The 14,707-nt window shown below is 51.6% G+C and overlaps 3 protein-coding genes across 3 annotated transcripts; 2 read left to right on the top strand and 1 right to left on the bottom strand.

The window, feature by feature from the left end:
• Positions 1-255: 255 nt before the first annotated feature.
• On the top strand, positions 256-1,051 carry stcT-0 (putative sterigmatocystin biosynthesis protein stcT; the record flags this gene model as incomplete). Its single annotated transcript, XM_036643085.1, has 3 exons — positions 256-493; positions 545-843; positions 896-1,051. 3 exons carry the CDS (start codon positions 256-258, stop codon positions 1,049-1,051), a joined length of 693 nt encoding a protein of 230 aa, XP_036492234.1.
• Positions 1,052-5,566: 4,515 nt separating this feature from the next.
• Positions 5,567-6,920, bottom strand: acpA (Acetate permease A; the record flags this gene model as incomplete). Its single annotated transcript, XM_036643084.1, has 3 exons — positions 5,567-5,657; positions 5,821-6,225; positions 6,523-6,920. 3 exons carry the CDS (start codon positions 6,918-6,920, stop codon positions 5,567-5,569), a joined length of 894 nt encoding a protein of 297 aa, XP_036491464.1.
• Positions 6,921-13,137: 6,217 nt separating this feature from the next.
• On the top strand, positions 13,138-14,286 carry CGCS363_v011234 (uncharacterized protein; the record flags this gene model as incomplete). Its single annotated transcript, XM_036643083.1, has 1 exon — positions 13,138-14,286. The coding sequence occupies one exon, from the start codon at positions 13,138-13,140 to the stop codon at positions 14,284-14,286; it is 1,149 nt and encodes a 382-aa protein (XP_036491465.1).
• Positions 14,287-14,707: the final 421 nt, after the last annotated feature.

Genomic DNA, 14,707 nt, shown 5'->3' with positions numbered 1-14,707 from the left:
TCCGCCAAGGTGGAGCTCCTCCCCATGCAACTGTCTACGCGCGGTGCTCCGCCCAGTGCAATCGGGGATAAGCAGCCGGTCCATGAAACGTCGTCCTTGACGAAGACTTCCAGCGGAGTGTCACAAAAGAACAAGCTTGAAAACAAACGAAATTCTCATTGATGACCATTAAATCACTATTGAAATCTTTCACTCATCATCCCTCGTTTCCTCGATTGCACCATTCCGAAATCGCCATACAATTTCACTCCCAAAATGTCTTTCGGCAAGCTGTACACATACCCGAAGGCGCCACGCTCGACCATGGTACTCTTCGTTGCCAAGTACAACAAACTAGACGTTGAAATCTGCAATGCATTTCCTATCAAGGTGTATCCGGAAAAGGGGGGTGTCGGCGACGTATACCTGTCCAAATTTCATACTGGCAAAGTCCCGGCGCTCGAAACATCCGATGGCTTCGAAGTGTATGAGAGCAACGCTGTTGCCTGGTTTCGTGGGTGCCTCCGCGTTCTGTAAAAACAACACAACACTGACGGTTCATCAGTCGCGAAGCAAGATCCCAACACAAAGCTGTGTGGGTCTAACCTGAAGGAAGAAACAACAGTCATCCGATGGGCTTCTTTCACGAACTATGAGCTTCTGCCGCCAATCATGGCATGGATCCAGCCCATCATTGGCCGAGCACCAACAAGCCCAGAGATTCTTAAAGAGCGGGAGGAAGGTTGCGAGTTGACTATCCGCGCCATTGAGAAGGAGATCAAGGGCAAGAAGTATCTCGTTGGTGATACGTTAACCTTGGCCGACCTTTTCGTGGTTTCCGGTCTTGCCCGAGGCTACCAATATGTACGTCTAGGCGAGATATCCTGGTATTGGACTAACACTGACGGCATCCTAGGTCTTCACCAAGAGCTGGGCAGAAAAACACCCCGTCGTACATGAATACTATATGAGCATCAGGAACGATAAGGATGGGATCTTTGACAGCATTCTTGGCCCTAACATCATCAGAGATGAAGCTGGCGGCACTTATCCTGACTATGATGGATTGTAATGGGCTTTTTTCTCCGCATATACTACACGAAAAAAGGACAGTCACAGTGAAGATATCAACTTTTCATAACATAAAATGCCAATTAGCACAGGAAGCTGTATTGAATTGCATCATTCCTTCACCTTTTTATTGCTGTTGCAACCGAATGCAAGCAATGTCTCGCGTGGGTTCATGCGCTGGCGTCGCATTTGTACGGCTAGCATGAGGAGTTTCGTTGCAATCTCGCAAGCGCCGGCGTCGTCTCCAAGTACCTGCCCGAACATAGAGGTAGAGATATCCGCCCAGATACCAAACCTTGTTCAATATTTCTAACATGCTTTGAATGGCTGGGTAACATAAGCTACCACTCATATCGATGATGCTATCATGTCGTAATTGGGTTTTAGTAATGGCGAAAAACACGATAATGACAAGTATCTTGGCAATGTCGAAAGCGTGCAGCCCTCACTGCATGGTCAAATATGCCCGACAGCTAAGAGAGGCTTCTAGAGACTTCTGTAATGCCAGCGACCAATCTCCCTTTGATTGGATCTTGTTTGCTGGGGGCTTATTGCGGAATCGTTAAAGAGCTGGCTCCAAAAGTGATTAGTCTCAATGACCGACGATTCTTGATGATAAAATGTCCATTCAAGTTTCCAAAGGAAAAAAGTGAACGTGGACAGAATTCTCCCAGACTATTGTTGCAGAGAAATGCACAAAGACAACAGGGCTTATATTAGAGGACATGGAATCAATCTCCCTCTCTCGACCCAAGTCGAGACGCTCTCAGCTTTCCCTTCTCGGCGCATCGGCGCAATAATGAGGATGGGCTGCTTCTCCTCTAAAGAAGCACTGTCTCCGGCACCAGTCATCGGTTATCCCCTCTCGACAGTGTCTAGCAATCATTCCGCCTCTGATACGTCAACCGATTGCCCACTGCGGGAAGTACACATTCAATCTTGGGACGCTTCAGCTCTTCAAGTCGCTCAGAAGCTTGATTGGTTATACCTCATTGGACACAATGCGCCTGAATCAACGTTGGAGAGGGTCATGGAAGAGAACAGGCGGGAGTGGGAACTTCTCAATGATGGTTATTCGCGCCCATTCTGGGGAGATGATCCCGAGCATGGCGAAGCTTGGTTCCATCTGTAAGACTCCGAAGCTGGCATCTGATGCAATCCTCGCTGAAAGGTTGCAAGACTGATGGATCAGATGTCCGCAGGATATTCAAGACTACGCCGAGTCCAACCATGAACAGACTGGCCGTTTGTGTTTGTTACTGGGGTAAGATAAGTCCTTTGGCCGAAGCCCGATGCATCAATCAGCTAACTGATTTACTGTCAACTTTGATTGTTATCAGTGGCTCGCTCGCCGTTTGGATCAGGTGGTCTGGATTATTTGGATTCTTGTGTGTTGAGGCTAGAAGCTGTGCGCAGAAAACGCCACCGATTGGTGTGTTCCTAACAAGACAATCTATCAATAACTAACATCTCAATTGTCAGTGCTATTAGCTTCATGATAGCCATTCAGACTGAGATGGATTTTGAGTTTAGTGAGAATAGGAAAAGTCCAGAGCAACTGAGCTACCCGTTCACAGGTACCGACGAAGTAAGACAAGGTATCTATCAGGGTTGTGACTCATAGACTCTGTTGGATGCCCACCTCCCGGCGGGAGTAGTCGGGACTCAAGTCGATTTGTAAACGGGCAACATAGTTGGCTTCATGCTCCTAAAGACCACCTAGCGAATAATAAAACATATGTTGGAACCTTTTGAGATCTCTCTAACCAAAAGTCTGCTGAACTATATTCGCAATAAACGTTGGCTACATCGGTACCTGCACAGCGCCCGGCTAGAGAGAGCTATCATCTTGATTATTTCCAACGAGGTGCGTAGTATAAAGAATCTGTTGACTTTCTGACAATCCAAAATGCGCTGATGTGATTTCAAACCACAACGTAATCTTCGTGAACCAGGCCATAACGCAAGCTACTTCATTACAACCACACCAATAGACACGTACACATTTCTCACCGTAACTACAATAACACGACAGTCAAAATGGGCTGTTTTCCCTCCCGACATCGCGAACCCCTTGTTACCACATTTGATTTCGCCAGTCTTGAAATGGCCCAGAAGCTCGAATGGGAGTACTTGAGAGGAAAGGGCGCCTCAGACCGTACTAAAAGGAAGGTAATGGCCGAGAACAGGCGCGACTGGAGAATACTGAATGGCTTCAAATGCCGAGGCCGCCAGCCCTTCTGGGGCGATCAACCACAAGAGGAAGGAATCTGGATCAACTTCCCAGACTCCTGAGTTCGACATGAAGACTCATTGGCCTCAACACCCGACGCCAGACATAAGTAACGGCGCCTTTTCGCCGATGAACCAGATACACAGCCATCCTCGCCGGTGTATCTTTGCATAGACTTATCAGCGCCTCTTCATTACTAGAGTCTACACTCATTACCAGCGCATATACTTATTGCAAAGCGACATATCACTAGCAGTTACATTGCAAGCGCACACACCTATCACCAGCGTGTTTACCTACCTCTTTCCCCAGCGCATGCCTATTTACAGCGTCTACACTCATTATGATTTTCGCTCTTGGAACTCGATATATGGAGGGAGCTTATTGAGTGAGCTAACCTCAAAAGCGCGCCATGGTTTCCCTCGAGCGAAGACGCCTGAACCGTCAATCATAAACTCTTTCAGGATGCCAGCGAAATGCTGCACAAAGTACTGACTACATGGAAAGAGTCACTAGACCATCCATCAGGGGATAAACAACCCAACTTCTAGTGTCATCGTCAGAGGGCCCATGAAGAGAGGTGGCCAAACTCACTACCGTAATAAGTGGTGGGAATAGCTCTCTGAGAGAGCTCCAATAGGGGGAAACTTTTGGAGCTCATTAAACGCTTCCTAAACAATTTTCCGAATGAAATTCAATTCGTGAACCAAAAGGCCCGCCGGTTTGACATGATATTAGGCGTTAGTGCTATTATACATTTTGTGAAGAATTCGTTTGTGAATTTTTATATAACTAGGGATATATAAGAGGTCCCCCTTACTCTAACTACTCCTTATATATTTAGTAGATTATTTTTATTAATTACTATTTTATTAAACTATAATACTACTTTAAATTCTATTAATAAGCTTTCTTATTTTAAATAGTTTAACTAGTTTATTTTATAATATTAGTTATTAGTTATTTTATTATTTTTAAATACTTTAGTAATATCTTTAAATTTATTAAATATTTTAAAAAGAAATAGATTATTATAACTATATTAGTAGAAAATAATATATATTAATAAGTAATAGAAAAATAATATTTCTTTAAATTTATTATAGTTTTAAAGAAAAAAGTATTTATTTTAAAATTTATAGATATTATCCTCTTTTTCTCTAATAAACTAAGTAAAGCTATTATTATTTTTAAAATAGTAATTATAGAAATAGTAAATATAGTATTATTTTAGTATTTTAGTATAATAAGTTATAATAATATAAAGAGGGAAATATTTACTCTTTAGTAATTTATACTTTTTTTATATACCCCTATAAGTAGCTATAGAGGTTTCTCTATAAAGCTTAGGCTATCCTAGCCCTTAATTATTCCCCGTAAAAGTTATACAGTAGTTAACAAAGTACGCCTCCAGGCGGCAAACTACGGAAGAAAAGTTAGAAGGGAAGAAAGATCGTCACCACCACCACCAAAACTTCCCCTCACAACCCTCCCCTCCATACCCCAAAAAATAACCTACGCCAAGGCCCCAAAACGCCCCCAACCCTCCCTCCGCCGAGAGAAAACAAGCCAGCAGCGGCGCGCATCTCCCGTAATTGCGTCAAAAAAGGATAAATTCAAAGAGAGAAGACAGCCGCTTCGTGAGCTAGCCGGCCTTGAGTCCCATTGCCAAGGCCGGATGCTCGCCAACTGCCGCATTGGCTGACGACGATTCCTCAACGTCACTTCACCACCATTTAGTATTGTGCGCTGCTACTGAGCTTTTCGTAAAGATGGCGGTCGCGTCAGCGGACGACAGGTCGCGCGTGCATCGCGTCAAGAGAGCAAGGGCATGGGGTCGATGGCGATAAATGACAGTAAGGCAATAGATAGAGTAAGGTTCGTAAATAAATTATCGCATTCATTAAATAAAGGGGCTCTAGCAGGACAAGCTTTTCTCAAGCTGATATCCCTTTTGCCAAAGCACATTTTTCCCGATAGCTCAAATGAGAAACAAGTCCTGGGGAATATGTTCAACACACCCCGGGTGGAGCCACGGCAACCCTGCCGGCGAAAGCATTTTCGCCGTTCGGTGTTCCCTGTCCCGAGGGAGCGACAGGCACCCTGTGTCCCGGGGGGTGGTGGGCGGGTATCCTTTTTCTGCTTCAATCCGCTGCAAAAAAACAAGTCCACATCTTCCATCTCGACGCCGGATGCATCTCAGCACAAAGTCGTCGCCGCAACATCGCGCATAAAACGTAGAATACACATCACAAAAACATTCTTCGTGGGCCTCGTCACCGCTTAGGCGGACGAGCGGCTCTTGGCCTTGCGGATCTCGCGGCCCTTGTCGGACCACGGGAGGTGGAAGACGGGAACCTGGAAGAAGGAGTTGCTGCAAACAAAAGGATGATTAGCAAATGGAATCCACATGGCGCGCCTCAATGACATCGCGTTGACGGTTCGCGGGAGGGGCAGCGACCGTCCCGGCTTTAGTCTGGGTCTAAGACTAGACCCCCGCGAGCGCCCGGCCAGAAGGAAGAAGGAAAAGAGCTCACCTGTCATCTTGGATACCAGCCAGTGCGCAATACCATGCCAGGAATGCGGCCAGCATTCCAAAGGTACCACCGCAGATCTGGAGGTTGCGCATGGCAGTCAGGGCGCCGTTGTTGGCGGCATAATTCTCGCAGGCGAGGAAGAGGAAAGCGAGGTCGAGGGTGAAGAAGAGCAGAAAGAAGACGACGGTCGAGCGCAGGGTGCACAGCAAGAGCAGCGTCGTGAAGATGAACCAGCCCGTCAGGAAGAAGCCGACAGCAGAGTAGTGGTCAGAGTAGTTGGCGGCGTACGGGCCATCAGCTCCGATGATGTTCCAGTTGGGGGTGAGCAGGATGGCGTAGGAGATCCAGAAACCTCCGTACGAGGACAGAGCAGTAGCACCAAACGTGTTGCCAACGGCCATCTCCCTGTAATCCAATGGTCAGCATTGGCGCGTATGAAAAATGACAGCGAGTGCGGTTCGTATTGCGTTCCTTCTCCACAGACTCCCTGCCTGGTGCAGCCTCCGTCTTACCGACCTTCCACAGATGTGCCCAAGTCCAGATCCACTCCGGTGCGAAGGAGCGCGAGATGCTCCACATCATCACACCGGAGCTTCCGCTTGCGGGGGGTATCGTGGAGACGGATGAGATGAGATGTTGGGGAAATTTGGGGACCCCGGTAGGAGGAAAAAGAAAAGATGAACATGGAAGAACAGGACGTACCACATGCCGGCGAGGAGCTGGACGAGACCTCCGTATCCGAAGGCGAGGGGGACGGCGATGTTGGGCGCAGTGACGCCGCGAGCGTGGAGGTTGACGCAAGAAAGGACGAAGGTCGTGAGGGCGAAAGCAGAAAGACCCAGCGGCGCCGGGTTGGCGAACTTTCTGTGCTCGTAGGGCTTCCACAGTCCGGGCTGGAGAGAGCCACCGAATGCCTGCGCATCTCCTTCAGTCATGTTCCGGTAGTCGGCAACGCGGGTAAAGGGCCCGGCGTTTCGTTGAGTGTTGTGGCCTACTTGGGCACCATTGAGGCCGTTGTGATGGTCAGCACCAGATGTATGCACGTCCTTCTCCAGGTCCGTTGGAGGGACGGCATTGTGGTGAGTCTCGTGCGTGGCCATTGTGTGCTCTTCCGGGCGTATAAGACAAGAGGGAAGGATTAAACCAAGCGATAATAAACGAGTAAAGGGGTATCTTGCAGTAAGAGCAGTCAAACTCCACGGAAGAAGGCACACAGATGATGGAGAAAGAGACTCCTTAGACTCCGGGGAAGGGGTGGGGAGAAGGGTTTAAGTAATGGGGAAAAGAGTTGGGAGAATAGCCAAAACGAGGAGAAATGGAGGTCGGGGTCGAGGGTCAGCGCAAAAGCGAGATAGCTGATGGGTCGGTAGCGTCGCGAAGGTGTGAACGTCTGGGGTATGTACAGATACGTGGACCGTCCGACGCGGAGAACTGGAGCTGTTGGAGGCTTGAAGCCGGGGATGAGGAGGTCGAACTCGCGGTCGAGGTCGCGGAGGGAGGAGGCGTGCGTCTGCGTATGCAGGATGAAGAGGGAGTGGGTCGAGTAAAGGTGTTGGAGGTTGTGATGCAGACTAAGGCGAGCCGTCTGGTCAAGGGCCGATCTTTAAAGCCCAGAGACGGCCGAACCGGGGGTCGAATTGGGAATGGGTTAAACGGAGGCTCCATTTTAGATTCATTATTTTGGGTGCAATGTCGGGTGGTGGTGGTGAATTGGATGGGTGCATGGTGGAGTGACCACAGACTCCTCGTCGGAGACCGCCTTGGCCCTGGTCTGGGAAGCCCATTGTAAATGACATCGAAAAGCCCGCAGTGGTGCGAAGTGGGATCCGGTTTCCTCACTGTCTTTTGCCTCTGTCTTCCTCCGCCGCCTCCTCATCCCATTGATTACAGTGCTGTTCGTCAGAGCATGGGACGAAGGTCAGCAAAGCAGGTACGCTATTGAAAACGTGAGCCAACCAGATATCCCGTCTTTCAGACGAAACGGAGGCCAAACTACCGAGAGGGTAGTGATGTGCAGCCTCTGTGAGGAGAAAAGAGGCTCCCATCCCATTAGCCATTTCGGCATGTACTTTTCGTAGCATCCTAGCCCCAATTGCTTGTAGTGAGGGGCCGACCCATGCTGGTTGAGCTGGACCTCGTTTGGTTCAATCTGTTGAAGACTTGGACCGAGACCCATTGTCGGCATCCGAGACAAAAACACCAAGCAATTGTCGTCCTCGCGGCGGCAGCTTCGGGCAACCAACAGCGCGAATTCCAGCGGCCTGGACGAAGGGTTCTCCAAAAGCTGGAGGACGGGAAGCCAGCCAAGAGAAACACAGCCTCGGGTCATTGGGGAAAATCAGTCCACGAGCTGATGTCATTCCCACCTTTTCCGTCCACAGCAGACTTCTCCAATTTTCGCTCAGGCGTCGCTCCTCGTTCGCCGCCTGCAACTAGCACATATCAGGGTGGTCGATGCAAATCGTTATTGCATATCCGCTATCGCCGAGTGCATGTAGATGTTGACGGTCTTCAGTGAGGACTACAGAGTATCGCGAGCTTGATTGCTGCTTGCTGCACCATATAATTCCAAGTGAGCGAGCGCGATGAAGTGTGCCTCCTCCACGTCAAGCTTTCCTCACTCACAGGCGCATGTTCTGGGCATTTTACCCGTGGAAGATTGCAATGCGTGACGGGGCAAAGATCTTTTTGAGCCCCAAGCTCAGGGCCCCCAAGATGAGGGAGGGGGTGTTGATAGCAGATTGCTGCGCGACCGGATGAGTGGGTGGATGCTGAGCAATGCTACCACAGCGGAATTGAGTCGATGCTGTCTATGCCGCCAAGATGCTTTCAGTAAGGTGCCTTTTCCTCCTTTGACGCCTGGTCTCCCTCAATTCCGTTCCAAATCGTCCCTCTTTCACACTCGAGCTCCTCATTGGACCCTGGCTGGTAGTCGAGGTCGCATTCGATCCCGGGATTGATATTACTGTGTGTCACGGAAATATTCTTGCTGTCGAGTTCAAACGAGGCAAGGTACCTATCTCGACGGCGGTGCGCAAAACGGACAGGCCAGCTGTGGCCACGGCTCTTCCCCGTCTTGGCTGTGGGTCAGGGTCGGTCGCCTTTAGTCGGTAGTCGGCTTCTCACGACGGAATAAACTTGTAAACCTCTTTTGAAGCACCGTTTTGGAGGCATTGTAGAAAGATGAAGCGTTGAACTGAAGTGTTGTCCTGTTATGGTTGGCCCGCATCGGTTTACATGCAGAGGCTCCTACTCCACATGAGTATATACGGTGGGAACGCATCACCACTGTCTCGATCCCGCATTACATCCCACGTTTCAACGTTTCCAGCCCGCTGGAAGAGATCCGCCGGCTAGCCTGGGGTAGGTGTTGTCACGATACATCTGTCATCTGGTCATGCTGGCGGTAGCTGTTCGAAAGTCGGCTCGTGTCCTTGCGCGGAAGCTGCGGGGAATCTGGGGTCGACTAGCAGTATCCCAAACGCTCCGCGAGGCCAAGAACGTATGTTGTTTCGTCTCATTGGAAGGTGAATTCCATGCCGTTACGCGTGCTCCAATTCCATCCATGAGGTCAACTGCTGTCAGTTGGGGCGAATGCCAGCCTTTCGACATTGTTCAAGAACTCGTCTCAAAGGCTTGCATCTATCCCATGTTTCCTCACACCCCGTAGAGTTGACGCCATCGCTGAAAGGCCAAGGGCCACCAAAGCGTCATGATGACACTGCCAACCAAGCGTAACCGTGAAGATCAAGCCCGATATCGACCTCTTCAAGAGGAGCGAGCCAAACACCACATGGCGGTCGAGTGCGGGGAAAGCTTCAGTAGCTGCAACACGCTTGGCAGCCGCGATCTATGCAAGTAACGGGGTTGCAGTCGCTGTCCGGCTTGTGGTCCGATGATGGCGCCAGGCCGGACGAACTTCAGGATGAGCTCCCAGCGCGCTCTAGAACCTGGCTTGGGGTGTTCCATGTCATGGATCTAGCGCTGCGTGTGGGCTCGTCTGCCTTTCCCCGGATCTCGTGGTCACGGTCAAGTTTATTTCCCCAGACTGCACCAGCGTCACGGTGTTGGAAAGCCGGCGACGACGTAGCCTGTCTCCACGCTGGAGTCTCCGTTCCCTTTGGCCCGTAGCGTGTCAGCCGCCATTGTTCATCATTCACGTTGGTGATCACTGATCAATGGCTGCTGAGCTCACAGCTAGCTCCGGCCCACCAGACCTCAACAGCCACCTGAAAGTCGGCGGGCCAATTCTGCGATGGAAATTACGCAGCAGAGGGTTCTGGCGCGTCTTCACTGCCTAGAATCGATGCCAGCTTTGCGATTGCTTCAAATCAGGCCGCTGCCTCGGTTTTCTGGGAGTCTCCTGTTCTGACGAACGCCGCGCCAGGTTGATTGTTATCACGCACCGCCGAGGTGGGATGCTGTTCCAGTTCGGGAGCGTTGACATCACGCCAGACCGCCCATCACTGCCCCTTTCCGCCGACACCGTGGGATGATCGGCCCACTGAGCGACATCACCTGCACAGGTGGCCGCTCTGAACATCAGCGAATTATTGTTGCCGGCGCTACGACCGGCTGGCTAATCTGTCGGACTGGCTATTTGATCTTGGACTGCCGGGCAGTTGTCGCTAGTGACTTTAGCAAGAGACGGGCTGCACGTCTTAGCAGATGCCTTGCTGAGTGACGGCGGAAAGGAAGGCGGCAAGACCGGTAGCCAGCGCGAGCGAACTGGACTGAACCCGTGTCTCAATTCCAAATGGCAGACAGATTGAGTTGGTAATGACAGCGGGGCAGGACAGCATGATGCGTATGCAACTAAACGCTGAACATCACTTCGTAGCTGCCCCTGCGACCAACCATGTTCTGAAAGAGGAGCGGTTTGAATGATTGCTCGTCTTTGAGCACCCGTGTCGCCATCGTTGGACAGACGGCGGTTTGAACTTGGTCGATGGGAGAAATCCGTGAGTTTCCTTCTTTGTCCGGCTCTTTAATCGTCGAGCCGAACAAGCCGTGGTGACACGGATTTTGACGGATAGATCATCGATGCCTAGTCCCTTGGCCCGCGATGCCAATGATTGAGGCTCGAGCGAAAGCCGAAGTCTCCAGAGAGAAAACGGCGCAGGTCAGCAGTCCGAAATGCCAAGACGCCTACCATCGCCGCTCACTCACCCCCTCCCGATCAGCCAAGGCCGCAATCGCAACGGACAAACCCTGAGCTGGTCAGCAAAATTCCGCGGAGGTCCCCTGAAAGCACACACTTTGGCGTCGTATTGCCAAGGGCTACAGGGCTCGGAACACGTTGTGCAGCGGGTCGCCCATTGCAGCCGCCCGTTTTGTGGCGTATTAGGGCGGCACCGCTGGCTGCAGGGCCCTGCACGACACCATTGAGAGGGAAGCCAAGCAACCAAGCAGCTTCCATTTCTCCGAACAGCATCCCTCTTGGGCAAGAATCGTTCCACTTGAGCATAGATCGTTGAGGGCGGATGCTCAACCTTTTGTTGCTGTTGAGGAGCCATTGCTGGCGTCGTTCCGGGCAGGGCTCCTTTTCTGCGACAAATGAAAGGTTGCCGAGGCAGATGAACTCGCTGTTAGAGAACCATCGAGGCTCGATGCCATTGCCGTCTGATGATAGGACAAGTGCTTGTAAGACGCGATGTGCAGCCGTCGCCCGATTGTCTACTTGCTCCGGGATGCCTTGTCCGGGCATACGGTCCGTTTCCTGACCCCCTACCACTTCACATCTGTCCAGTGAGCAGACGACTTCTGGAATCCTGGACTCTTTTCCAGCAGGCGTATTTATCCGTTGCTGGCTGCAGGTCTAGGGGCGGGAGTCGATGCCAAGAAGGGAGGCGCAAACGATCACCGCCGGATAACTCGGCATCAGCCAGAGGTTGAACTATACATGGACGTCCTGCAGGCTGGCGGCGTTGCGACAACACATGGTGGTATGCAGACGGTTTGTATGGCAAAATTTGGTTTCCTAGGGTGAGCTTGTAATGTTTCGTAGCGCTGATGCGCCCCTCACGGCTGGCCTGCTGACAGCCAATTTGCCAGTGTTATTTCCATTTGAATCCGACGCACGCGCTGTGAACTAGGCCTGGGCTGCCTGTCGTACAGGGCCTATGGCCTCTGCGACATGAAATGAAGATCGCCTGCTATGCCGCTGTAAGAACTTTTGCATTCTCGGTGTGCTTCATTTAAGTTGCATCTCTTGAACCCTTGAGCTGTATGGTTTTTGCTGGGCCATCTGTATCAGTTTTCAAATCCTTCCAAGATGTCCAACTGGAGTGCAGGTAGGCGGGCCTTGAGTGAGCGAGACTATTAGTTGCGTGGTTGCCTCGCCAGCTATTCTCCCGAATTGGACCTGTTCCCAATAATGACCATTTGACTCCGAACCATGTTCTTTCCGGACGAACCGAACAGGACGGGCTGTTCCAGGTGCAAGAAAACGAAAAGAGTATCCGGCCGTCGCGGAATCAAAAAATTTTTGTTCGCGACCGTACAACGTTTTAGTGAGCATTGAACGAGGGAACGGAATGCGTGATGGGGAAAAAGCAATGCGTCAAGGACAGGATTCGAACCTGCGCGACCGAAGCCACTGCCTAAACTGGTATCAGAAGAACCGATAGCAGGGCAGCCCATTAACCACTCTGGCACCTTGACCGATGGTGTATGTCTGGCCTACTCATTAGTCATACCAAGTACCGCGCCGCATCCTTCCAGGTGCACAAACTTCGCAAGACCACCTTTGTCCTCTGTCGCGATCCCGTATCCAGGTCTCCTGGCTTGGAATCTCGGACTCAAACCGGTCACACTTTTGGTGCTGTTGCGCCTAGCGAGACGTGATGCCGGAACAGAAGGCTGGAGCGGCCAAGTGCTACAGTGGAAGCAACATCGCCTATGTCCGAAGGAATCGGTCGCCCTGTCAAAGACGTGGCGTCGATAAGGTGTTCTGGAAGGATTCAGCCCCTTTGTTCGGCGACAGTGGCGTTTGTATGTTTTCACGACAATCTTCATCTTGATCCTTCACAGCAGAGATGCAGATTTGACGTGTTGGCCCAAAGGCGATACTTCAGACCACCATGCCTTCCAGACGAGGGCACTCCAACTCCCATCATGGTTGCATCCAGTGCAAGACGGGGAGAGTAAAGGTAATTGCCCCGACGATTTGATTGGGCATAGCTGACGGGCCTGTAGTGTGATGAAGGCCAGCCATCTTGTGGGCGTTGCCGCAAGAAAGGTCGGACATGCACGTACCGCCATTTGCTCGCCCCGTGTGATGCATTTGAGCGGCGACCAGCCGGCGATGCACTTCTCATGGTCCGAGCCGGGAGCTTGTCGTCGGCCGAGGGGGGGCAGGACACCTCCGAGACCGAAATTGGCGGCATCCACCGGTCGCCTCCGAGGTTCGGGGCCACGGGGTTACCCAGCTCAGATCCGACCGAGCAGCTATTACTCCACCACTACTTTGGTCATCTGGCGTTCTTGTCGTTTGGCTCGGTCGACAATTGGGACATCGTGCCAGCATTACGCCAAGCTGTGACCCGACACGTATTGGCCGAGGCGTACGTTAATCAGGTTGTCTTAGCCTTCGCGGCAACCCATCTCGCATCCGTCTACTCCCTGGCGTTCGGAAATGGCTCGGCTCCGCACGTTTTGACAGCATTGAAGTATAAGGCCTCGACCCTGGAGCTCTTCCGGCCTGCACTCTCTTCGTCCCTGACGCCCTCGAGCTGCGAGTCCGGAATGGCGGCCGCAGGTCTGCTGGTGGCCTGCGAGTTTGCACTGCTGGTGATGGACACGGGCGTCTTCGGTGTGGAGAATCAAGTTGAAGCGCTGTCGAGGATCGCCAATCTCTTTCAGGGGGTGGTTGCTCTCTTTCGAATGGGATGCAGGGGCCTTCGCGTCGGAGAAGGCAGCCCGGCGCTGCAAATTCGGAAGACGGTCTTCACGTCCCTCACCAACGAGCTACCGTGGTTCGACGCTGAGGAATCGGTCGAAAATGTTCTACTGGTTGTCCGCAGTCTGGATCATGCTGAGGTCATAAGGCGCGACATACTGTTGCAGGCCGGAGAGAAGTTGCAGGTCGCACTTCGAAGGGTAGCTGCCGCGCGAGGGTCATACAATGTCGCGTGTATGTGGCTGGGCATGGTTCCATCCCCGTATATTGAGCTCGTGACAGCGAAAGACCCTCTGGCTTTGGTGCTGATGGCCCATTGGGCTGTCTGCTTGAAAGGCATCGATACAGAGCGTGCTTGGTGGCTTCGAGGATGGCCTGAGATGATCATTAAGACAGTCGTGAACAGAATCGGGGAGGCCTACCACAGCCTCTTGGTATGGCCTCTGCAAGAAATCGAGAAAATTCAGGCATTTTGGGGACCTTGCCACGATGCGACAGTGAAAGAGGACCTCGTAGATGTCGAGATGGAGGAATGGAGCCGGCAGGTTGTGACGGTCGACGGTTGATGGTGTGGATGTAACCGGAGAAGATTGATGTTGAATTTAGGTAGTTTTTTTTTAGGTTTTTTTTTTTCTCAAGAAGCAATGACGATAGTTCCAACTTCCATTCGTCGAGGAAAGGGCTCCCTGGAGGGGCGTTCCTTCCGTCCAAACATCTCCGGGTGTTCACCGATATTGACCGACACTCACCGATCCCTCGAGGTCAGCATTCCACTTCACCGAGCCCCACCTGGGAATGGAATCGTGCCACCTCGACACGTCTCCCGCTCCCATCGGCCCATCGTACGACTCCCAGAATCGCCTGACCAGCCCCCAAAATATCCACCGTGCCCCGGAGTTCATGGCCATGAGACCTCACTATATATCTCACGCCAAACACAGTCGCTATCTCTAACCTGACGCTCTCCAGCGGAAATGTTCATCCGAC

Source organism: Colletotrichum siamense (assembly GCF_013390195.1).
Source record: "Colletotrichum siamense strain Cg363 chromosome Unknown KSG_Cg363_contig07, whole genome shotgun sequence".
Taxonomy (NCBI): domain Eukaryota; kingdom Fungi; phylum Ascomycota; class Sordariomycetes; order Glomerellales; family Glomerellaceae; genus Colletotrichum; species Colletotrichum siamense.
Note: the sequence above shows the minus strand (reverse complement) of the source record. Positions and strands in the feature narration are given on the sequence as shown.